The sequence below is a fragment of the Pochonia chlamydosporia genome (genome assembly GCF_001653235.2).
Source record: "Pochonia chlamydosporia 170 chromosome Unknown PCv3seq00011, whole genome shotgun sequence".
NCBI classification, from domain to species: domain Eukaryota; kingdom Fungi; phylum Ascomycota; class Sordariomycetes; order Hypocreales; family Clavicipitaceae; genus Pochonia; species Pochonia chlamydosporia.
In genome coordinates, this window is record NW_019154046.1 from 30471 (window position 1) to 54650 (window position 24180).

The window sequence follows — 24180 nt, forward strand, 5'->3', positions numbered from 1 at the left end:
GAACGGCGGCTGGTCACCTCCCAGCCTACAACCCTAGAACGAGTATAACTTTTTTTTCTCGCTTTATCCTACACGACTAGCACGACTCTGCACATAATATCACCAGCACTGAACGAACCCCCTGCTTATTGCCGGAACCATGCCTACATGAACACTTGGTAGATATAGTTCCAGTTTTAGGGTTAGTTAGTGTTGGCAACCTCTCCTCCTGCGAGGTACAGCTTCTTGCGCTAAACACAATTATTTCGATTAATTCTCAAGGACAGTTCAATTTGCGGAATCAAAAGGGGTGAGAAACCACTTACTCCGAGGAACAGGGAAAGAACGAAACCCAAGGCCGCAGAAGCTACCAGAAAAGCGAAGGTATCTTTGATAGTATCAGTGACCTGTTCGATAACCTTTGCCTTGAGTATATCGCTTAGATCTCGGAACTGAGAGCTGCTCGTTCCCGTGATCATGTGTCCGATCGCTTCCGTCGAGGTCTCAGGAAGCACTGAAGCTATCCTCTGCACTGCCAGGTTTCCAAATATTGCACCAGTCACTGACAAGGACACAGCTCCACCAAGAACTTGGGCTAGTCAAAGATTTTCTCCGTTAGAAGTGGATCAAGCGGTCAAGACCGAATCCGTCAGAGCGAACGACCTACCTATTGTCATGATGCTCACTGCGTTGTTGACATCGGACGGGGGTGCTAGCGAGGAGACAACAGCTACCCCTGAGCTTTGGAAGCAGCCAATTCCTGTACCAATCAGGACAGAGTATCCGTAAATCTTCGCTTGTGGTGTGAGTGAATTCAACGTGACTATTGGTACTATCCGTTAGTGAAGGTTTTTGGAGTATAACGGAATAGTCATAATAATTTTAACACTTACGCATCAAGCTAGCTCCAATAAGGACCAAGGCATTTCCAAGGACGTACCAAGGCATGTAGTACCCTAATTTCGGCAAAAGAGCACCGTTCAATAGTGCAAAAAATACCAAGGTACAGATCAGAGGAAGTAGACGCACGCCGGCGTCCAATGGACCGTCTCCTCTTGTGAATTGAAACACTAGCGGGGTATAGTAAATAGCAACAAACATTGCCGCCGCGCTGAGGAACGCCTCAATTGGCAGAATAATGAGATCAGCTGTTCGCATGAATTGCACTGGCAGAAGCTTGTCTTCGGATGACACCCCAGGGTGATAAATCGTAACCAGAATAAAGGAAATGAGAAGAGCGATAGTCATGACCCAGAGTGCAATGAAAGATCCGCTGCCGAACGCATAGACAGTCCCGCCAAAGTTGATGGCCATGGTGAAGCATGTGCAGCCAGCGAGAAAAACAACCGTGGCGATCCAATCTACCTTGCGGAGCTTTTGCACGAACGGAGTTCCTGCCATAGCATCCAGGCTTGGCAAGCAAAACAAATATGCCGGGGCAAAGAGCGCAGCAATGGGCAAGTTGATGTAAAATCCCCATCGCCATGTCGCAGCACTCTGGGCGAATGAGCCGCCTACGATAGGACCGAGGACGCAGCCTACTCCCCAAATGCAGTATATTCCTGCAAGATACAACGGCCTTTCGTGGTTTGTAGTCAAGACAGAGACGTATGTCAGCCCGCCAGCATATATGCCGCAACCACCCACGCCTGCGATTACTCGGCCGACAATCAGCGCCGGCATATTCGGCGCAGCTCCACAAAGCGCACTGCCGACCTCAAAGAGGATAAGATTGATAATGAAAAGCCATTTCATGTTAAAGACCCCAAAAGCTTTCCCAAGGGTCAGAATGGTGGTGTTGCCCAGCATAAAGCTTACGCCAATCCATGCCAGATTCTGTTCCGTCTGAAAGGCAGACACGATGGCTGGTTGAAGGTTGGCAACGATGGTGCCATCCAAAGCGAACAGAAGAACGGTAGAGAGGATGGACGTATACGCAAAGAACCATTTTACGCCAGTCACGCTTCTCTGTTCCGGCTTCTGCTTACTGTCATCCGACTTTGGCCCCTCTTCGGACAATTTCGAATGCTCGAAAGGAGCTACAGCGTTCTCCTTTTCATCCGGGCCTAGTGTAGAGTTGTTTTTGACCTCCACGTTTGATTCTTCCGTCGCCATGGTAAGAATTATTCTGGGTGTCTGCAATTGATGCCTTGAAGGGAGGTACAGTTTGTCTGTTGTTGAATATGAGCGATGCTCCGACAGTAGCCAGGGGGAGGTGTTAGTTCAAGATGTCTAAAAACGCCACTGATTGAATCGGCAGCGCTTTAAACCAAGTACCATGTTATCCACTCATTTGTAAGCATGAGATTCTGCTTTCAACTATTCCTCCGATGGTACAGGATGCCTGGCCGTGCTGTGTTCAGATCTCGGACGCTGCGGGCCGAGCAGGGGCTACGCTCTCATTTGGGCAAAATTATAACTTCCATCATTGTACAGACTGTGACTCTGAGAAATTGAAAGCTAAATCACATGTTACGACAACAGTCTTCATTCTCCGCCGTCTAAGTTTCGGTACTGACACAAATGGCAGTCGAAGATAACTGCTAGTAGCTACCCGGCGGATGCACACAACTCGCAATCATCCAATTTCCTAAGCCAGAGCAAAATAGTGCAGCTGTACGAAAATCACCAGCAAACGACACTTTAATTACTTTCATGAGTCCCGAAATAACACTCATAACCCAACAATAGGAATGCTTGCCAGAGGGAGTTCCTTCGGTTGGACAACTGATTAAATCAAAACTATATCTTCAGCCTGCCAAGCTAAGAGCGACGTAACTTATCATATATCAATTTAATTTTCCATTGTTTCAGCGAGCATTTGTTCTTCATTCTTCTCACTTCCTCCAGAATCTGCCTACTGACATCTACATCTTGCGATTATGGTGTCAACTTTGTGCTACAGCAAGGGGAACAAATCTTGCTACGTAAACAACCATGATGAAAGCCGCCATGGCACTTGCCCAGCCCAGTCGGCTTGGGGGACTGTAACCCTCTTTTTGTGGTTGTAAGGAGGCAACGTTAATGGCATCTTTCCATCTCATGTTTCCCGATGGAAAGTCTTCGGCATCAACGAAGTCAAGTTTAGGCGCACCTGCAATCAATCTTCCCAACTGGTCTCCGAAGAAGCTATCCGGCAACAAAGGCACCAACCAATTCGCCATGAATTTGTCTTTGGCTGTGTGCCAAGCCTGAACCCTAGTGATTTCCCCGGAGAATTCCATGATCTGTTTCATTCGGTCGACCCGTTCGCCTTGATATGCCGCCAGAGTTTGTTCAAGCAAGTCGGCCGTAAGTTTGGACTGGTTCGTCTCCAGTAGCATCCTGCGCAGATGATTCACCAGAACGGCTATTGACTCAATACCCGAGTTTCCGCCAAATGCCATGTTTGGCGTCACCTAGGCATGGAGTCAGCCACGGCATAACCGATTCGTTTCACCTCGCTTCTCCGTCGCTTGTTGTCTCTCTTACCTTGTGAACAGAGTCGCCAGCAAGGGCAATCCTGCCGTGAAACCAATGATCCAAAACTCCTTCTTCAAGATTCACTACATTTGCTCGGATGCGGCGTTTCCATACCTCACCAAATACTACCGTGTCAGATATCGGATGGTTGGCGATTCGATCTGCGAGTTCTTGGGCATCCTGGTCCGTGTATCGTGGTCGGTTTGGCCAAGTGCATGGTTTGTCTAATCTAAAGAATACGAAGAAATACCCATGCTTCTCTGTCATTGTAAACATATGTGAGTAGTCTTTATTATGTACCACTGTGAGATCCCTTCGCCCGAGCTCGGGAACCTCATTGGTCATGACAACTAGACATTTCCAGTCTGCCCGGATAGCTACACCGCGCTCAGTTAGTGCCCAATATTGTAAACCAATTTCCACATCAATAATTATTAATTGACGTACTTAGCTTCTCTTTCACAGAAATTAAACCTGGCGTGGATGCATTCGCATGATCCCACATAATAGAGCGCACCGTGCTGTACACGCCATCGCAACCAAGAACCAAATCACCACGTTCTATCTCCCCGTCGTTCAGGATTACTTCTACACCTTTGTCGTCTTGTTTTATATCCTTGATGGCCCGGCCTGTCTTTATTGTGCTCTTGTCGGGCAGTGTATCATACAGCTCCTGTAGAAACTGTCTTCGTTCGATGAGGAGGAGACCGGAGCCATGACTACAATTTTACAATAGCGACTGTTGTTAGAGTTAATGTTCTTAACATTGAGAAACAGCGTGGGGCCTCGTTCTGCATTGGGATGTCTTTTCTTCATGGCTTACTTCTTCTCCAGAACCCGAAACACGCCGTTGTTGGCGATCGCTTTACCGCTGGGTAGCCTGGCAACCCATCGGCCAGGGGGATTACAATGCTTTTTTATAGCATCGAGACAACCAAATTGGTGAAGTATGCGCGACCCGTGTGGATACATTGCAATGCTTGCGCCCTCGGGTGGTGCCACGACAGATCTTCTTTCCAGGACCACATGGTCGATACCGGCTTTTTGCAGGGCATGGGCTGCGGCCAGGCCAGACACGCCAGCCCCAACGACGATGACACGAAACGAAGATTTTGAATCAGACATTTTCGACAATTGCCGGCTCCTTTGTCGTGAGTGGCTGTTGGGTTTAGTATGAAGTCACTTGAAGACAGAAGTGCTATCTGCAGTCCTACAATACAATACAATAGTGGCAAGGCAACTATAGTGTTTTCTTATAGCGGTTGATCCTAGCAGCTACTCATGATCACTACCCGCCGTCACAGGTATCACACCACATCTCGGAGTGCTAATACGGATGATTTTGACACGTCCCAACCTGGTCCGAAAGAGGGAATCTGGGGCTTAAACCTTCCCAGCCAGTCTTGGCGTTGCTCGGTCCGTGCCGGGCCGAGCACTCCGATTGGCTACCTGCTGCTGACAAACACTACTTGTGGTTGGTGAGTTTTGCCCGAGTTAACCACAGTATTACAAATCCGCAATGAAGAGAGGTTGGGGGATGCGGAATCGGGCTGAAAGAGCTCGCACCTTCAAGCCTGCGTGTCTGTTGTTGTCTCCCTTGTACAGGTATTACACTTCCGTCCAAACGTTGCGGAGCCAACAGGAAACTCGCTAACACTTTAGCAGTGTCCTACCCTATAAGCCGGTCACCGTTACCCAGCCGAGGCGCAAGTTGAGGGTGCAGTTTCCATTATTCTACAATGTAACTATAGCTAGTACGAAAAACAAAATACTATTCTGGAAATTATTCCTTCCTCGGTACTAGGAAACTTGTACAAGGCATCATCCCTGCTATCTTGTTTATCTAAGCTGGACGAATGTCTATTCTCGCAGCAGCACATACATCAAATGCGAGGTTTTAACTTCCTGACAGGGTAGTGGTTTCCATGTATGTGAGCCTTATCCGATGATGGCCTAGCTGTCTCTGCTGTAACACACAATGTGACACCGCATCGTAGGATATTACAATAACAGCTGCTCTACATGGCCAGTCATCGGCAAGGCCGATGTTAGGGCTTGGAAGACGACCATGGAATTGCACGTATCTGCTTGGTCTGCCTTGATGACAGCACATAAACTCTAACCATTTTGGGTCCCAGATGATGTGTGCCGTGATTGAGTACGCCAATCTTATTATTATCCTTAGTTTAGGGGAAGGTAATTATTTGCAAAACTAGTGCAAAGCTGGGACTGTAATGACTGGCACCCAACACAATGCATCGGAGGTCCACCGTGTTTTCAAGCCTCATCATTGGGTGACGAACCATTTTGAGGGGCTGCCTTTGGCTTGGGGGGTTGACCCAGGTCTTGCGGCGGTGTTAACGGTTCCGGGTGGGACACCATATCACGCGACTAGCTTACGTTGGTGAAATTACTTTCTACGCGGCTTGCAGGCATGCGTAATAACGCTGTAAATGGGCTATTAAACTTGTGTCGATGGCACGGTCAGTCACAAAGTATTCGACGTTAACTGAACGACTGATCTAAAATAACAGTAAATATTGTTCACATTATGCCATAAGCTCCTTTCTGATTGAAGTCTATCGGATATCTCCGGGCCGGGCGTCTCTCTTTACCGGCCCGGCAAAGATGGTATGTCAGCTAAGGTTAACAATAGTCGCAAAGTCTCGGTGACGCTTCACAAACCGACTGGCAATATAGCTAAGTGAACTACGCTGAGATAGAGGTTTATGAGAGGATCTTTGACGCAGTGATCTTCATTATCTTCTTTACCCAGAACTAGAAGACAATATATTTGGCTCCTACATTAGCTCGACTGTGTGCATCTTCACTGAGTTCGATTGGCCAGTTTTATCGTCACCATGTCATCATTCAAAGGCAAGGTGATAGTGATTAGCGGAGCAGCATCGGGCATTGGAAGATCCATTGCGAAGTTGCTAGCCCGCCAAGGTGCTCTCTTGTCCCTCTCTGACATCAACAGTGACGGGCTCCACTCCGTTAAAGAAGAAATTCAGAACGCAAAACACGTATATGAAAATGATATAAAAGACAGTAATGGAATTGTATCGGGCCAAACAGAAGGCGCGTTTGACCCGATCTATACAAGTGTTGTAGACGTCCGATCGCAGGAAGCTTGCCACGCTTGGCTACGAAATACATCTTCTCATTTTGGTGGGCGGCCTATCGCCGGCGCAGCAAATATGGCCGGCGTCACAAATATTCCAGGTGGCAAGGGACCCGGTGCTGGTCGCGATTCGACAGACGATGAATGGGATTTTGTGCTTGACGTCAACCTGAAGGGAACTGTGAACAGTCTGCGAGCAGAGCTTCCCTATTTGCAACAAGGCGTTAACGGTCGTGGTGGTGGTGCCGTTGTCAACGCAGCAAGTATTTCTGGTTTGATGGGGTTGCCTGGTTATCTCCCTTATTCGTCCAGTAAGCATGCTGTTATTGGAGTTACGAGGACTGTAGCAAAGGAAGAGGGATCCAAAGGAATACGTGTTAATGCGATTGCACCGTAAGGAAGACTTCCTTGCCTCGGTTCAATGAATCGTTGGCTACCATTGACGGACTGGAGTGCTTGCATAGAAGCTAACGAAACGAGGTAGGGCGTTTATCGATACACCTATGCTCGATCAAGTGGCAGAAGCTCGAGGCACATCGTCCTCTATGGATATGTTTGGAGGAGGCCCTTCGCCGGCTTTAGGCCGCTTGGGTGATGCCGAAGAAGTAGCAGAACTCGTTGTATTCCTTCTCAGCCCGCGAAGTGGCTTCATTACTGGAGCAGTCATAAATATTGACGGAGGATTATTGTGCTAGGTCCTCTTAGCCCACAGGTGGCACTCGAGGAGCCTACGCTGTTATCGTAGCCTCCCCAACAAATATTAGCTCCTTGGACACGGTATTTCCACCACATATGCATTTGCAAGGTGGTATTGGCTCAAGATCACTTCAAAATAGATTATAAGACATGAAATTTATTTAAAGCTTTCGGTTACAGGTTGGCCAAAGTCGAATAACAGAGGTTAACCAGTCCAATTGTAATTGGAGAAGCTACTCAAATATGTGTCGTCGGTCGCTAAAGTTGGCCGCGAGAGCTCTAAGCCTTTTGCCTTGCGCGGGTTTCCTTCTGGCCAACACCGTAGAGAAGCTCATCTCGCAACCAACTGATTGCAATTATAACAGTACCAGGGCCCACAAAGATTGAAAGTATACCAGACAGGATCCCAGAATATATAAGCCCATAGCTGCGCGTGAAGTTTGAGACTAAGTGCACATTATGTAACTGCACTAAGAATACAATGAGAACGAGCGAGTATCCGATTACCTGATCCCAAAGCATGAAACCAAGAATACCGTCCCCAACGGTAGTAGCCTTGGATATAGCTATAGGGGGAAGGACTAGATTTAGCGGATGAAGATCCTTGACATAGTTGGCATTAAAGAGACGCGGAAAAAGCACCGTTGATACTGAGACTGCCGCTACTGAAACGTGTAACGTGAATCCTACCAGTATGGAGACAACACTAATGTATCTCACAACGCTGAGATGCTGTTCTTCGGAGTGTCTCGGATTACCGGACGACAGTGATTTCGAGGCTGGCAAAAGAGCATCCAGGATGGCCTCACCCAGCTTCAATAAGGCTAACATGATTAAGGGAAATGTGTTCCAAATCACGATTGCCCATTGCTTAAATTCGTGTGTCACAACATCCGGTGACAACAAGCCCATAAAAACAACCGGGGCTACGAAGCCAAGCACTATAGCAGGGACCAAGAGAGTCGCTGCTCGGGTTGAAGATACAAGCGACGTGCGCTTAAGTCCATCGAGAGGCAAAACAGGGGACGTCGTAGGTGATGTCGCCGTGTAAACGAGAGCCCAACCCGCACCACTACATCCTATAGCTGCGGCACCAAAAATCATGAACCAAATGGATGGTCTGATCAGGCTAGGACCATTGCCTGCCCGAAGGCCGTCAAGGTATATGGCGGCAATGATAGGGAAAAGCTGCCCAACAAAGTAAATGCCCGCCGTGGTAGTGGCTGGATGCGACCCGTCTACTGCTTCCCAGAAGAAGACGACGAGCGTACGAAACAGGTAATCCAGGGGCCAGATGCCGGTGAAACTAGATCGAAGCGTCGAATCACTACCGGGAAGAAGGTGTCTTCCGCCAGGGGCATGTAGAGCCTCCTGAACAAGGGCAAGGCTACCGTCGGCGACGGTGCGACCCCAGGTCACAACCGTGCCTAGAAGACCAAGACCGTAGAATAGTGGTCTGAGCTGTTTGCTTTGAGGAACATCATCTAATCGGGCTGGCATCGTGCGAGTATGGGAGAAATTAGAAGCTAGGCTGAGTGTAGTGCGCTGAGTGGCGTGAGCAATGCGAAGTTGTCATGGATTACAGTCACTTTTCTTGTGAGTCAACCAATACACCATTTAAGCAACTAGTACTACAAGTTCACAAGCCTTTTACTCGACTCCGGCAAGACATTCCCGATTTCGAACCGAAGTGCATGGGCTCGGCCCGTCAGCCACAGTGCAAGCGGCAAGGTTGTGCGGACTCCGCCAGTCCGTCTGGAGTTCGGCGGCACATCACCGGGCTCGTACGCCGGCTTGCGGCAATGACCCTTGCATATGGAGCGATGATGTACTTGATCTTGATGACATAGATAGATGGAAGAATAAGCCGCATCTAGGTACGGCAGAACCTGCCTTCTACATACTCACGAGCATGGCGAAATTTGCGATATGCCCACCACTATAGACGCACCAAAGTAAGCCATACTCTTGCGTGTAGCTCTAAATACTCAGATACGTCTCAATAAGATATCTGATTGGCGAATCGACTCGTATTGAGCCATCCTTCGGCGCAACTTTTCCTCTTGCTTACCCTCTCTTTCTGCAGCTAAATCTCCCTGACAGGATTCGCCTGCTGCAGGTGCCAAGGTACTCTGTGAACCCTTGTGCCTTTGCTGCTACAAGCCCACTATGTCTATCTTTGCTGTGATTAGATACAGCCGAAGTTTCCTCCTGCCTGAAGAGCACGTGGCGAGAGATTTCTTTTTGGGCGTGGTAGACATGCCGGAAACAAAGCTTGCGTCATACCAAACGCACGTCGATGGACATTCGCTCGAGGTGAACAGGGTATGCGCACAAGTTGAACGCAAAAATTGAGTTCATCATCTTTCTTAAGTGTTTTATTCAATTGCAAGATACATGTACTGCATATTCTAGCTCGTATTCCGGTTTTCGTATCTGTTTCGTGCTGCCTAATTGGAAAGTGTCGACTGCTTGCCGTGCCTAACTCCCTGTCCGTTTGAGTATGGTACTTCATGCAAGCAATTGACATTTTGAAAGTCTTAATTTACCACTTAGTTAGTTGATCTACTGAAATCGCGACCCCCGACTCCACATGGCCGGTAGTCTAGAGATTGTCGCGTATCGCCCGGGAAGCATCTCGCATCGATCTCAGGGGCTTCCCATGTGGGAGACCCTGGGTCTGTTCAGAAAGAAGAGCACATGCATTATACTTTGTTTCAAAGTACTTCATTGTCTCCTCTGACCGGTGTTGCAAGATCTTCTCGTGATTTAATAAGCCCTTGGCGAAAACACGCCCACATTGCTCTGTGCCTGGCAGGACTCCAACAAGCTCCCGGAACGCAGCCTGGTGTCTGGTCTCAGCAATCTCGCGAAGTTCTCGTAATCGCTCTTCAATTGTCTCCAGCACATTGGTATAAACCAAGCTCGTCTTTGATCCAACCGCAGTGGGAGCCTTGCGCATCCAAGCTAGATATTCCGCTGATACCAAAGCAAGGCCAGAAATCTCTGTCTGGCTCTGGAATATTGCTGTCATGAAGTCTGTAATTGCTTTTAGAGTCGCCTGGGATGCGTCGCTATTGGATTTCTCATTGTCTGAAGGCGCAACCATAGATTCCGCGTATGACGAGTTTCCTGTGCCGCCAGAGGAACCCCCCCAATAAGGGAAGCCTGCAGAGTTACTGATGGAGGATGAGGCAGTACTTGTATCCATGAATACCATAGCTTGGTCGCGGCTTCCCCGCAAGCGACTTGATCCTGTCCCCCTTGACGGCGGAAGGTCGATATCCAGTATATCCAGTTCGTCGCCGTCTCCTTGCAGCAATAAGTCACCCCGATCCATAGTTCCACCAGAGCCATTCGATGGTAAAGTCTCCATCAGTTCGCCGCTTGCGGTCTCAGGCGAATGGTGTAGATGTCGGTGATAGGACATCGTGGGATTGCTCATGATCCCCGTTGTTGCAACATTGTCTACAGAGGTTGTTGGCTGAAATGGAGGCAGGGGACACAAAAAGGCAGACGGCTCAGCCTGCTCGACGTTGCTGTTCCACACAGGACTATTCGGTCGCTGGAAGTTGGATCCACGATGGCCATTGCCAATGTGATCGTTGGCAGTGCTATTATCAAAGCTGGATATACGAGCCTCAGCTTCGCCTGTTCAAACGAGGCAATGCACTATTAGCGTTGTCTGCAGAAACAAGGAGAACTAGAGGCAATAGTAGGGAGAGAGCTACCTACCCAAACGCTTCTGAAGAGTCTCGATCATTTGGTTCAGGTCGGCCTTGGTGGGCCGTTGTTGTATTGGCAAGTAAATACATTCTTCGCCAGATTGACGGCACTTGTCGCAAGAGGGCTGAGTGCCGTCACAACGGACCTTTCGGTCGCGGCACAGCTTGCACGCGACATGGCGGTTGTTTGGGTTCATTGGGGGCCTTGTACTGTTCCGTCGTCTCTTCCCTGTCTTTCTGCTTTCAGTGTATCTCTGCGGCTTGTCTAACGTAGACAGCTTAAACAAGAATTCGGGTTGAAAGGAGTTAGTATGGTATGTGTCTAGAACAGACGATTCTGAAAGAGGCTGCGGAAGTGGCTTGCTAGGGGCTCACCATAATACTTAAATGCTTAATGCTGGTCGAGACTCGAGAGGACCATTGCGGCGAACTCTTCGCCTCCTCGCTATGTGCATGTGTCGGTTGCATATAGTGGGGGTAGAAAGTCTTATCTTCCCATTATTATACCTTCGCCTGCCCAATGTGATGGGTCGTCCAGTGATTCCTTGTGAAGCACGGGTTATGCCAGTTGTGATGTCTGTTCACCCGATTTACGTTGGGCAAACTGCCATATGGACCCTTCTGGTCATGGTTCGCATTGAGTCCCCTGCAAATGCTCCATTCGAACGGGCTGAATAGGACTGGTGCAATGCCATGATCCAAGTTGCATCAGTTAGTTGAGCTACTTTAAACCCTGGCGGATTCTGTTGCCTGCCGAGGAGCAAGAACTCTTGACCACAGTTGGTCATTTGGTTTCACACCATCGGAGGCTGATAGTAAGCCGGGCAGAGATGTACATCAAGATTCGGGGTTAGCCAAGGAAGGAGCCCAGCGACGCGGCGGATGTGGTTGCCCAAGTTCTGTTAGCGATCAAATGGCTTCTTACAAAGCAAGCCCCCAAGCTTTTCGGCGACTAGCGTCTTTGGACTTCAGCTCCCCGGCATGTTATTCTCCCATCAACGCTTTTAGGCCCCCACCCCAGCACCCTAGGGTGGTGTAATTTAAGATAGGTATGGCACCTTGGCAAGCCTGGGGCACTCTATCCCTCGGCAGAAGAGTGTGGCAACAGCTTACTCTGCTGCAAGTATGAGTAGTCTGCACGAGTGCTCCGCAGTCTCATCTGTGGGCTGGGAAGGCGACTTGCAAATAAACCCCAGGCCATAAAAAACAGGCCCACATCTCTTTGGGGTTGCCGGACGTTACATAGAGCTTAGAAATGTAACGCTTAGTGTATTGGAAGGAATGGTTCATGTCCGTGTCGTATTGTATATCTGACCCGAGCATGCCACGCATCGTGGCCGATATACTAACGCGACGAGGGAAGAGCAGATGAGCTGTTCCGTTGGTCGGATTATACACGACGCAGCCAAGTCGATGGCGCCATCTGTACCTTGGCTCTCGTTGGTATACGCTACATGGTTTTCGTCCTTGTGAAAGCATCCAAGTACCCCAATACATTGTGTGCTGAGATACTACAACGTGTTTGGCGCGAGGTGCAAAACCCTGCCAGCAGTAGCTCTGCATTATGTACAAATATCATGGTTGACTCATACATACGCAATGTTAAGCGAGACCTAAACCGTCTTATCATATTCTTAACGTGATAGACAGTTCCCTTACCCCTTACAGTGTAGAATCCAAGCGAGACGCATGGAATCATCCTGCTTGCAAATATTCGAACCACATAAGCAGCCTGGTGTATTGCGCCTTCACATTAACATAGCGCCAACATAACTACTCAACGAAAAGCTTGTCCGCTTTGAGCTTGTCATTCAGATGATGAAACGCTTTAACATAATGGCTTCAGTCTTTCCGTTCATGTGGCATCGCGAAATAGTACATGCTGGGAATATCCATACGTTACCTGCTACTGTTGATGAGTACAGAACTGTTAGTTGGCCAACCGAAATGTCATTGAGCAAGCTTTATTGTCAAAACTACATAGAGCATTTTTTTTAACCGCCCTTTAAGTAGAGAAACCACCGAGATGCGTGTTTCCCCCCTAAGACGAATAAGGCAAATCGATGGCCTAGACGACGGCGTTGGGCACTGCAGCGGCTTGAATTTCTCGTGCCTGGCCATCCTTTGTCTGTGATGTCTCGGGGACTCTTTCGTCACGGATATTAGGCCACAGGCGCTTTTGCACTTCTTCTAAAAACTCATCGTACTTGCGGTGCCATTTATCATCAACTCCCCTCATCGGTTTATAGTCCCATCTCGCCGCGTCCGCATTCACGAGTTCTAATATGTCATTCATGTACTGCTTATCCCTCCCCATAACGCTATGGAACTCCGATCCTCTGTTTCCTTTGAGTTTTGCCTTTCTAGCATCGTATTCAACTCTCATTAAACTTTTGCTCGGCAAGGCGGCTGTTCCTGCAAATACTCTTGCAACAACCTCCGCTTGAAAGTCGAATAAAGAAAAGGCAGATGCATGGTATGGAACACCAACAAACGCAAGGCTGGGATCCGGAATGTAGAATATGTCCTTGTGCAAATTATGCGTCATGCATCCATCAGATGTGATGATGACCCGGCTATCAGCCTCGTCCACCGACATGTACGGATCCTGAAGGCTACCGAGGAAGGGATAAGAAGTTATGTATCCTGTGCAGAGTATGATGACATCGACAGAAGATAGAATTTGACCACTCTGTAGAAAAATTCGACCTTGCGTCGACTCCTTCGGCAACTCCACCCTTTCAATTCCACCCACTCGCTTCACGTCTGGGGGATACATGGAAGCAGGAATGTCGTACTTTCCGTCTCTGACACTCTGATAGACAACGTTTGCAACCTTAGCACTCTCTTTGGCGATGTCAAGTGATGAAACACCTCCGCCAAGAATGAAAACTGATTTGCCCAATAGAGATTTGGCCGATCTGTATGCTTTCGAATGGGTAACGTTCTGTGGAAGTCGATCTTTCCAATCCTTCAAGCCGATAATGTCGGGGATCCGTGGCACATGATAATGCCCACTGGCCACTACAATAGCATCAAATTCCCATTCACGCTCAACAAATTGATACGACTTATTTGACGAGTGCTTCAACGTTCGCGTCCGAATGTTCCATATTGAGCTGGGCGCAGCTTGCTTGGAAACATTCTCAACAGCTGTATGAAAAAGTATCTGGTCAAGTACACCAGTTCGTATAGCAAGTGTATTGATATACTCTTCCACCGACTCATAACCAACGTAATCCGGAGTGTTTTCTGGCCAGTCCAACAGCGTACTACGCATTAGAGGCGTAGGAACATTATTTCGCAACCCCTCATAACATGGTCCCGGCGGTGCGTGTATCAAGGATACTCTATCAAAGTCCATGTCTGGGAGTTGTAAAGCGTTTTCATTTGACTTCTTTTCAATTTTGGCCTCTTGACCCAATGGCAGCACATTTGGGTAAGTTGGATCTGGCGCAGCACGAGAATCGAAATGCCACACTCCACCTGCAAACCCCATTCGCTCAAAGACTGTGATGGACAAGCCTGAACGAAGAAGATGAGCTGCGGAGGATATTCCACCGAGTCCGGCTCCAATGACTGCAACTTTCCCGACATCGCGGAGGCGGTGAATTGTTTCGTCGTGCGAGCCCATGGTGGACGAATATTCCTCTTGGTGTATTGCGTGACAATCGATGCACAAAACGAAATTGACGCTATTTGGGTCTATAAATTTGGAAAGTCGTAATATCAAATATCGATTTCAGCTTTGTTGTGATCTAAAGGCGATCCGCTGGCCGGACCTGTCGGCCCGGGAAACCTGGTTCATGTTGACGAAGCTGATGGACCCAAGATAACGCCAAGGCGAGTCTCTCTATCAGACTTTCCAGGCAATAAAACGCCTCACATAGAGAAGTATGGGGCTGAGAGTGTCGACAGGGGGGCTAACAATCAGCTAATACATGTCAGGCTCTGTCTATTGGAGGTCAAGGACAAGCTGCCAGAGAGAGTCGATCTCGAAGGAACAAAGATCAAGAAACAAAAGACAAAGACGGAAAGATAAGCTACCTCAAAAAATTATTAGCAGTGTAATGTTAATTAAACCTATGGCACTCTACCTAATGTTTACAATTCGAAGATCACTTAGGACGACCTAGGGATTACTTTTATCACACCTTTAGTATATCACAAAGATGATGCGAGAGCTTTATTTTTTGATGCAATCAGTAGGACTAGGAACTGGTTGGTCCATAACGGGCCGGCCCGAACAGTACCGAGCCTAGTGATACAGCCAAACAAGCCACATCGTGATGGCAAACTCTTTACAGCCTCATGTCTTCAACGTGATTTAGTTATCTACTATGAAATCCTCCTACAGTGTTGCCCTTTTTGAGCAGCAGCATTCTCATCATCAGGAGTACCAAAATGGCGAGCCAACACCATGATATCGACATTGCCGAAACCCACGAGAAGAGCGGCCATGTCTCCAGCTCCGCAGCAATAGATGGCAATGTTGTGAATAAAGGCAACAATCTTCATCTGCCAGTTTCCGAGAAGCTACAACCTACGTGGAGATCATACATTTGGGATAGTCTTGACAAATCGTCCGAAGAGGTCGCTTCTTGTTCAAATTTGATGCGCTAGTTTTAACCTTGGCTTGTCTTGGCAGCTTTATCAAGTTCCTAGACCAAGTCAATGTTAGCAGTGCATTTGTTTCCGGTATGAAAGAAGATCTAAATCTTCAGGGGAACCAGCTCAACTATCTTATCACGTCATGGACTGTGGGTTACGTTATTGGACAAATCCCTAGCAACATGGTGATAACCCGCGTCCGACCATCGATTTGGATTCCAACATGCGAAGTCATCTGGTCCGTCCTAACTATTATCATGGCCAAGTGCACCAATGTCAACCAAATGTATGCCATCCGCTTCCTTGTCGGTTTAGCAGAGTCTGCATTTTACCCCGGCATGCAATATCTCCTCGGCTCTTGGTACCGAAAGGACGAGCTTGGAAAGCGTTCCTGTATTTTGCAAGCAAGCAGCTTCATCGGTGCCATGTTTTCTGGCTATCTCATGGCAGCTACTTACAACCTCGGGGGAGTGAATGGATACAAGGGCTGGCAGTGGCTGTTCATTATAGACACGGTTATTTCGCTGCCTATTGCTATCGCTGGCTTCTTCATTCTTCCGGATACGCCAGAAATCACACGGGCATGGTGGCTGAGCTACAACGACAAAGCCATAGCCAAGAGGCGCATGGAGTTGGAAAACAGAGGAAATCGTGAGCCCTACAGCAGAGCAAAACTACGAAAGATTTTCACTGGCTGGCACATTTACGTCCTGGTTTTCTTGTATGTGCTTTATAACAACAACGGCAACTATGGAGGCCAGCCTGGATTCCAACTATGGCTCAAATCGGAGGGGTATGGTGTTCGAGAGGTGAACTTGTATCCAACAATTGCCCTCGCTATTGCAGTTGTCTTCGCGCTTATATTCGGCTGGACATCTGACTCTCTATTTCGGGGTGCTCGTTGGCCGCCAGTAATCCTGGCTGGGACTGCGAATATTGTCATCAATGTTAGTCTTGCCGTGTGGGACATCCCTTTGGGCTGGAAGTGGGCATGCTATATGCTTGGTGGTCTGCCAAATGGCTTGGGCGCAGTCATCCTAGCATGGGGCACCGAGATTTGCGGCAGTGATAACGAGGAACGTGCTTTTGTAGTCGCAGCTATGAACAGCATGGGATCCGCTATCCAAGCGTGGCTACCGTTACTCATCTGGAAACAAGTTGACGCGCCGAGGTACTTTAAAGGCTTTCTTACAATGGTATTCATAGCTGTTGCACTTAATTCTACAGCTCTACTTACTCGGTTTCTCCAACGCAGAGAGGAGCGCCGACGGGAAAGGGATAGTGACCGGTCAGAATCCGAGTCTAACGGCTAAGCCGGTAGTAGTTAATAAACGTGTATGCGTGCCATTTTCTGATCTTTTCTTTCATCTCTTCAAAACCAGCGATAAATGAATACGAACGGAGAGAAGTCACCCGCTTTTCGTGGTATAAAAAAAATGTAGCATCGTCAGCCACGTTATCTGGAGTGATCAATTCGAGCAGACGGTAATAACATGCAATTCTGTGTGTTTGTTGCGGCCAAATCTCCCCATGTTAAGTTTTAGTATCTCAACGCGGGGACGCATAAGTTTCCATGTTGTCGAATATTCGAATTAACCTCCTTCTGACAACCATAGCAACTTTGCTAAATCCTATAAATAGCGAGCTTAGCAGGAAGCCGCTCCAGTCAATGAGCTGCGGTCTGGTTAGTTTGGAATTACATTTTCATCTCATTACACGACAATTGACTTTGACGGAAGGAGCATGCTGTGCAGCCTAAAATATAACTTCTGCAATCTTTGTTTCAGAGACAGCTGGTACGAGGCAGGTCTTCTAAAGCAAAATTTTCAAACTGTGTAATTATATCTTATTATTCGTAGTCGGAGGACAAGTACGGCTGGTACTGTATGGTATTTGTTATGACCTGCGACGACGAGAAACGCTAAGACGCATTTTTGTACTAGCGTTTCTTCCGTTCCAGAAAAATTACTTATCCAAGCTGCAGCTTCAAGCCTTCCTGCTGGCGGCCTCTTTTCTCTTTTCCCCCAGGTTGACATTCTGGTGCAAACATACTTGACATGTAGCCTATGAAGAAGGGTCTTTACTAGTCCGAGGCGCAAACTCTATGCAGACATCTGGAACCTTGTACCAACCCACGCCTTGTTCTTCTAGTAGGCAAACTGCATGGCGGCCAAGGCAATCACAGCAGCAGCAGGCCAGACTTGTTTGACACCTTAGCGCGCCTTGCCAGTTGAGCCTGGCGCTTCCCTGCAGTTCTGGCATTACTAAATGTTCTGGTTTTCCAACAAATGAATTTCTTGACAAACTCTATCTCTGGATTCCTACTTGGAGGATCCATCTGCTTATACACCCCCTTGCTACCTCTCCACCTATATATAAATAACTCCTATGGTAGAAGTTGTTAAGGATTATCCTTCCGCACCTAACTGTATACTACCTTCTTAAATAGATAATGTAAAGAAACATATAAAAAGGAAGTACCTACTATTTGCTGCTATTCTCTTTATTAGGTACCTCTACATTAATCCAATATGTTTGTGTATTACATTTAGGCGTACTATACACGCTATATACATCGCTCTTTATCTTATCTTGAGGCTTGTAACCACGGGCGGCTACTTGATCAGCCTGCCCACAGGGCTAGTAGCATTGGGATACGGGAGACGATCGCTGGATACCCTCACTGCATGTACCTGAAATGCACTTGGGCAAAGAGTTCATGGAGTTTTTAGTTTGGTGGTACAGTGTGATTGGACCATGATGATCCAAGTATCGTGGTGAGAAATAGAGCCTGGCTTCCAAGATCCAGGTCGTTTCATGCCAACTACAGCCACGTTCTTTCCGAATGATGCCGGTTTTATCATCGGGTAGCCCTTGTGTTTCACAGAGAAACCGCGGACCAACCCCTTGTCTCGAAAACAGGGCACCAAAATTTTAATGGTAAAGTGAACGAAATCATTTATCGATAGCTCTCCCACATACTGCAGATCGCTTTACGAATGCGATTTTATTGCATTAGCGTGCCCTACTGTTTCGATCGTGTGACGACATGGGGGCTGAATTCTCAATCAAGCACTCCTATAATGTATACTCTTTGTCGTCTGTGGCTAACGGCAAGGTTTCAGGGATGCACCCGAAGAAGTTTCACTTAAAGTTGTGGCGGTCAACCCTTACTTACTAATAAATGCAGACTTGCAATTGGTTGGTCTTTAGTACAGACTTTTGTTCCAGAAAATATAATGAACTACTAGGCGTAATAAAGGCAAGCAAGCAAGCAATATAATAAACCTATTGGTGCAATAATTTGCCGTAACCACAGGATCGGTAGCTAAATTAAGCCCAACGGAGAATCTCTCGTAATGGTATCGATTCCTATTATTTTAGAACAACTATATATATTAAGTTCGCTCCCAGAATTTTAGCTTTTGGTATAATGCCTCGCTCCGAATCTCGGAATGTTAACCCGTTTCATAACAAAAGGTTCCAGAGGGCCGTCTACAGGTTCTCAGGTTAGGTTTTCCCTCTCAATTTAATCTATCTCTTCAAGAGAAAATGAGGCTTCCTCGTCCCAAGCTTCCCAAGCTCAGCAAGAACGAAGGCAATTACGGAGTAGTTGATAACACTGTAAACGGCAGTTCACGGAGGCAAACGGATAACTCGAATTTGAACGCCTACGGTTTCAAAAACAGTCGGCGTGATGCGCCGGAAGATGATGTCCCGCCAGGTCTGGATGAGAGTGGTCCACCAGGTCTAGAAGGAAATGGCCCGCCAGGTTTGGATGGCAGCCGTCCGCCAGGTCTGGTAGTTAGTACCACGGAAGAAGCTGTGGTATCACTAACATCATTAACGTCAACCACATATTCTTCTTCACAATCAACCCTAACTGACACTTCTCCGACGATGACGACTAGTGCGACCGACGGGGGATTTTCAACCACCACTCTCTCCTCTACAAAGACCACTCCGACCGCAGTTTTAGTGCCGGAGATTACACATTCAAAGCCTTCAGAATCCACCTATCAATTCGTGACCTCCCATAAAGCACAAACTTTAGCAACACCCAATCTTAAATCAAGTTTACCAACGGTAAGGACGACGCCAGAGATAATCGTCTCGCGAACTCCCGGTCTCCAGACGACCAGTGGTATCCCCACTAAGGTCGTCTATTCGAAAGTAGCATCGTCTATCAGGAATTTGTCCTCAGTGATCGATGTTTCTAGTACTACAATAGAGGATATATCTAGTGGTGCTCCGTCTCCGACTAAAGTAGCTGGTGACGTTAATAACGATGGTATCGAGACGTTGACGAATGGCGAAGTGGCGGGATTGGTGATTGAGGGTACAATCGGTATGCAGTGCAATCCACCAAAGCTAATCTATACTAATAAAAGCCTTTAGTCGGGCTTGGCTTAGTTGCTTTTGCGGTGCTACTCTATAGGCGACGCAAAAATGCTTCCCTAAAGACATTTTTGGCAAACCTACTCTGCACTATCTATCAGATGGCAGATAGAGTCTGGCTTCCCACTTGGATCCCTGGAATTCATGCCACGAGAGGAATGGAAAAGCCAACTACACAGATTGAGAAGAGTTTTAGCAGCACCCCATTTGACAATCGAGATGCTTCGGTAAAACCCACGATTGCTTTGCAGCTACGAAGGTCTTTCGGCAAGTCTCTAGTGAGACTACAAAGACCCGAAATAAATCCGTTAGGATTAGATCCAGCTCTACTGCACCAACCGCATACGGAGGAGGGCTCTAGTCCCGGGTTTGGGTATTAAGAATTACCATCACGCAGATGCAGCGAGTAATTGTAAGGGGAGGTTAAAACACTGCACTTGTAGAGCAAGACCACCTTGAGCTAGTTAGATTCTAGTAGCCAATACTTCGGTGTGACTGCTAGACAAAAGATCTCCAAGTTATACTTGAATTATGTCAGATGTTAATGGCTCTCACTACGCCTAGGGGGATATCAACTCTTGGATATTGTGGCCACCTGGTATTTAAGTAGAGAACTCAGATCGGCCCGCATTGCTACCGGTTAACCGGTATAGACTGCTAAATGCAGAATAACTTCTAGCACGTAGTTAGGATGGGATCTCGACTTACATGCTATTAACATTACTATTACGTTAAAGCCTAGGCGCTATTAATAAGTATATTAGTGTGAGAGGCTGAGCTGCTGTTTGTTTAACATAAGGGTGCCGTATAATTGTCTATCTAAAGCTAAGAAAGAAAAGGAGAAAGCAAGCTTAAGGCTTGCTGTAAGCTTGTAACTATATTGCTGCTGCGTGGCAGCTTAGGCGAAATAAAGTAATTTACGCAGGTTAGACTAGTCTGGCACTAAAGCTCTAGGCCCGGCAGAGCTAGGCCCACAGCATTAGGCGTAGCCTGTGATATTACCCCCTTTCTTCCCCCTATCTACCCTGTACATTCTAAGGCATCTTAACCGCTTAGTACTTCTCTAACAGGCTATTATTCTTTATTACCGGCCTATATATTGCTTTAAACGCCTCTATTACTTCTATTTCCTATAGTTCTTCTACTAGCTCTCACGTTAGGTCTAAATACTCTTGCTAGCATATAAATACTTCTCTAAACTTTCTGCGTCTGCATTTCTTCTAATTTGCACAAAGAATTTTCTCTACTTTCTATTGCTCTATACCATAGTTATCTAGTATTAGCGGTAGCTATAAATTATCCACATGCTGGCTAGGTGCTAGATCTTATTGCGCTTAGTATAGTAGGTCCACGTGGAATTAAGGGTGTATAGACCCTAGTACCTCTAATTCTACCACGTGTGAACTAATAACCTTTGTGACTGTGTATTTATGGTGAAGCTAATCTAATTTTTTATACGGCTGCTGTGATTTATAGTTAGCTATTAAGAGCTAAACCTTATCTCCTACTTTAAAACGTTTAGCTAGCTGCCTCTTTAAGTTAGCTATATCTTTCTGCTGCTATTATAAAGTAGCTATTATTGCCTGTATGTACTTAGTAGCCTCTTATACTTATCTAAGTAAGGCATTTGCTTTAGCCTCTTTCTAGTCCCTTAGCAGTTCTTCTAGCTCTTCCACGCTAAGTGGTTTAATATGGTACCTGTGTTTAAGAAAGAAAGGACTAGCTCTTATCGCTAAGGACTTATAATTTTTAAGGGCTAGCTATACTACTAGAAGAAATTATGCCTAGTTCTCCTATAAATATAACACATATGCTTATAAGTACGCTTATATCTCTTAATTTATCCTCTTAGAACCTCTATTAGTTTGCAGGTGGTACGCTATACTAAGCCGTTATAATATCCCAGCAAGCTTGCAGAATCTCTTCTAGAATTAACTAAGCTAGTTAGATTTATAATTGCTTATAATAGATTGTAGCATCCTATAGAACCTATAGTAGCATTAGAGAAACCGCTCTGCACACGCTTTAGCCTCTATAGTATTTATTACCTCTCGGGTTATAGCCTGTTAGAATAGCGTGTTTAAATAAGCAGAGTGATACATAAGGGGAAGTAATCCTGTATTTATAGCGTAGTAGCAAATATCTAGCAGTTAGAATAGTAATAGTCTTAATCTCTAATCCTCCTTAAACCTAAAAAGCTCTTCTCCCTTCCTTTTATACTAGAAGCAGGGTAGTAGTATGGTGTCTACTATTTGCAGTTAGCCTCTCTTTGGGATAGCTCCTAATATAGCCTTAGTTAGACGGTTCCTAATTACCTATATATAATAAGACTCACTTAGCCTAGTTGGGGGCAGGTCTGTGATAAAGTCTATTGCTAAGTGACTCTAGGGCTAGTCTGGGATGGGCAGGAGCTTAAGAAAACCCCTCTTTAACTAACGCTAGATATATTCTCAGCCGCAAGTATTACAGTTTACAATAAACCTGCATACTAACTGGGATTATCCAGGCTAGAAGAACCTCTATAATACTATAGCGAGAGTGCTATCCCTCCCTAGGTAACTAGCAGCAGTTAAATCCTGTGTATTCTATATAATCTATATCCAAAGAACATCTTTCTTAGTCTCCGCCTAGTTGCCCCTTTTGCTACTGCTACTAGGCACCTAGATTTATTCTTAGAAGGTAAGATAACTCCCGCTATTAATTAACACTCTACAATCTACACCTTAAGGCCTAGTATTGCGGGAAAGACTTACTCCTTTGCTTTTACCGCTATATAAGCTGCCTTATAGACTTTATTAACCGTAATAGTTTAGTTCTAAAGCTCTTATAGCTTATCCTCCTTAAATACCTTTACTCTTAGAGGGGTTTATATACCTCCTATTTATTGTACCTTTAGAACTAAATAGTTAGGTATTAGCTAGATTACTCTTTCTTACTCTTGCTTGTCTTTTATCCCCTAAGGTTAATCCTATTCTCTACACAAAAGTATATCTAGTATAACTGCTTTCTTGCCTGGTCTATACTCTAACCAAAAATCGTAGGAGGTAAGGTTGCCTGCCCACCCGCTCTAGCGCTCTAAAAGTTTCTTACAGGTTTTAATATACCACAGGTTTTAGTAATCTATAAGGATCGTAAAATTCCCACAGCTGTAAAGTTCTAGGTCCCATTCTGCTAGGCACTACATAATCGCTAATATCTCTTTGTTGTGGATAGGGTAGTTATACTTAGCGGGCGTAAGTCTCCGCAAGTAATAGTATGTGGGCGGAATTGCTCACACTTAGGGGCCTAATAAGGGGATAGGAAAAAGGGACTTAGTGTTTTTATTTAATCTTATAGCTAGCACATAGATAAAAGAGAGGTTCTTTTCCTTTTAGCTAGATAATTTAATTAATAGACTGTTGCTTCTACTGCTGTCTTTAGCGGCGGAGCTAGTAGCCTGCAAATAGCTTTAAACAGTAGCTAAAATAGACCTCACGTGAGTAGGCTTTAATACTAACACAAGCGTATATTATCTATAGCTAGATAAATTTAATAAGTATTAATTAACTAGTTATAAGTACCCTAAACCGCGTGATAATTATCACCTAAATAGAAGCCTTATGCTTCTAATACTAATTAGTAGTTATAAGACTATAAATAGCAAGAAACCTAAGAAGAGATAGATCTTTACTACTACTATAGACTTTCTATGCTATCTAAAGGAAATTAATTTTAAGTGCTACTGCTGCTTTTTACATACTATTACTATGCCTTAAAGTAATCCCTTTATTATCTATTATAAGAAAATATCTTCTATAAAGGAATATTATTACCTATAGGTTATTAGTTTAACTGCTAATCTTTAATCCTATGCCTAGGAAAATACCACTAAAAAGCTCTAGCTTACCCTAAATTCTATCCTACCTCTAAATTTACCTCTAAGCTTCTTTCTCCTGCCTCCTACTTTAATAATAATAATAGCAGAAAAAGATAGTAATACCTTATCTCTCTAAGGCAATAAAACTATTACTAAGCTACCTCCCTTTAACTCTAATCTTTATAATCCTAATAAACTAACTACCCTCTTAAACTTTAACCTAAGGAAACCTACTATAAAAAAGGTTAATAATGCTATTAGCTAGGCTACTAATTATTACTAGGAATATAAATAGAGCTCTTATAATATATAGTACCTTATTAATAACT

The 24180-nt window shown here is 45.9% G+C and overlaps 7 protein-coding genes across 7 annotated transcripts; 2 read left to right on the forward strand and 5 right to left on the reverse strand.

Moving 5' to 3' along the window:
* Positions 1–249: 249 nt before the first annotated feature.
* VFPPC_10375 (DNA repair protein RAD50) lies at positions 250–2094 on the reverse strand (the record flags this gene model as incomplete). The annotated part of the gene is made up of 4 exons (XM_018288755.1): positions 250–255; positions 306–574; positions 647–802; positions 873–2094. The coding sequence occupies 4 exons, from the start codon at positions 2092–2094 to the stop codon at positions 250–252; spliced, it is 1653 nt and encodes a 550-aa protein (XP_018137337.1).
* A 752-nt stretch (positions 2095–2846) lies between these two features.
* Positions 2847–4566, reverse strand: VFPPC_10376 (FAD binding domain-containing protein; the record flags this gene model as incomplete). Its single annotated transcript, XM_018288756.1, has 5 exons — positions 2847–2852; positions 2907–3377; positions 3451–3818; positions 3889–4160; positions 4265–4566. The coding sequence occupies 5 exons, from the start codon at positions 4564–4566 to the stop codon at positions 2847–2849; spliced, it is 1419 nt and encodes a 472-aa protein (XP_018137338.1).
* A 1736-nt stretch (positions 4567–6302) lies between these two features.
* VFPPC_10378 (short chain dehydrogenase/reductase family oxidoreductase) lies at positions 6303–7260 on the forward strand (the record flags this gene model as incomplete). The annotated part of the gene is made up of 2 exons (XM_018288757.1): positions 6303–6958; positions 7050–7260. The coding sequence occupies 2 exons, from the start codon at positions 6303–6305 to the stop codon at positions 7258–7260; spliced, it is 867 nt and encodes a 288-aa protein (XP_018137339.1).
* A 280-nt stretch (positions 7261–7540) lies between these two features.
* On the reverse strand, positions 7541–8761 carry VFPPC_10379 (hypothetical protein; the record flags this gene model as incomplete). Its single annotated transcript, XM_018288758.1, has 1 exon — positions 7541–8761. The coding sequence occupies one exon, from the start codon at positions 8759–8761 to the stop codon at positions 7541–7543; it is 1221 nt and encodes a 406-aa protein (XP_018137340.1).
* Positions 8762–9866: 1105 nt separating this feature from the next.
* VFPPC_14763 (fungal zn(2)-Cys(6) binuclear cluster domain-containing protein) lies at positions 9867–11183 on the reverse strand (the record flags this gene model as incomplete). Its single annotated transcript, XM_018292531.1, has 2 exons — positions 9867–10912; positions 10997–11183. 2 exons carry the CDS (start codon positions 11181–11183, stop codon positions 9867–9869), a joined length of 1233 nt encoding a protein of 410 aa, XP_018137341.1.
* A 1871-nt stretch (positions 11184–13054) lies between these two features.
* Positions 13055–14620, reverse strand: VFPPC_10380 (FAD dependent oxidoreductase protein; the record flags this gene model as incomplete). The annotated part of the gene is made up of 1 exon (XM_018288759.1): positions 13055–14620. One exon carries the CDS (start codon positions 14618–14620, stop codon positions 13055–13057), a length of 1566 nt encoding a protein of 521 aa, XP_018137342.1.
* A 770-nt stretch (positions 14621–15390) lies between these two features.
* Positions 15391–16910, forward strand: VFPPC_10381 (MFS transporter Liz1/Seo1; the record flags this gene model as incomplete). The annotated part of the gene is made up of 2 exons (XM_018288760.1): positions 15391–15569; positions 15635–16910. The coding sequence occupies 2 exons, from the start codon at positions 15391–15393 to the stop codon at positions 16908–16910; spliced, it is 1455 nt and encodes a 484-aa protein (XP_018137343.1).
* Between the last annotated feature and the right edge of the window lie 7270 nt (positions 16911–24180).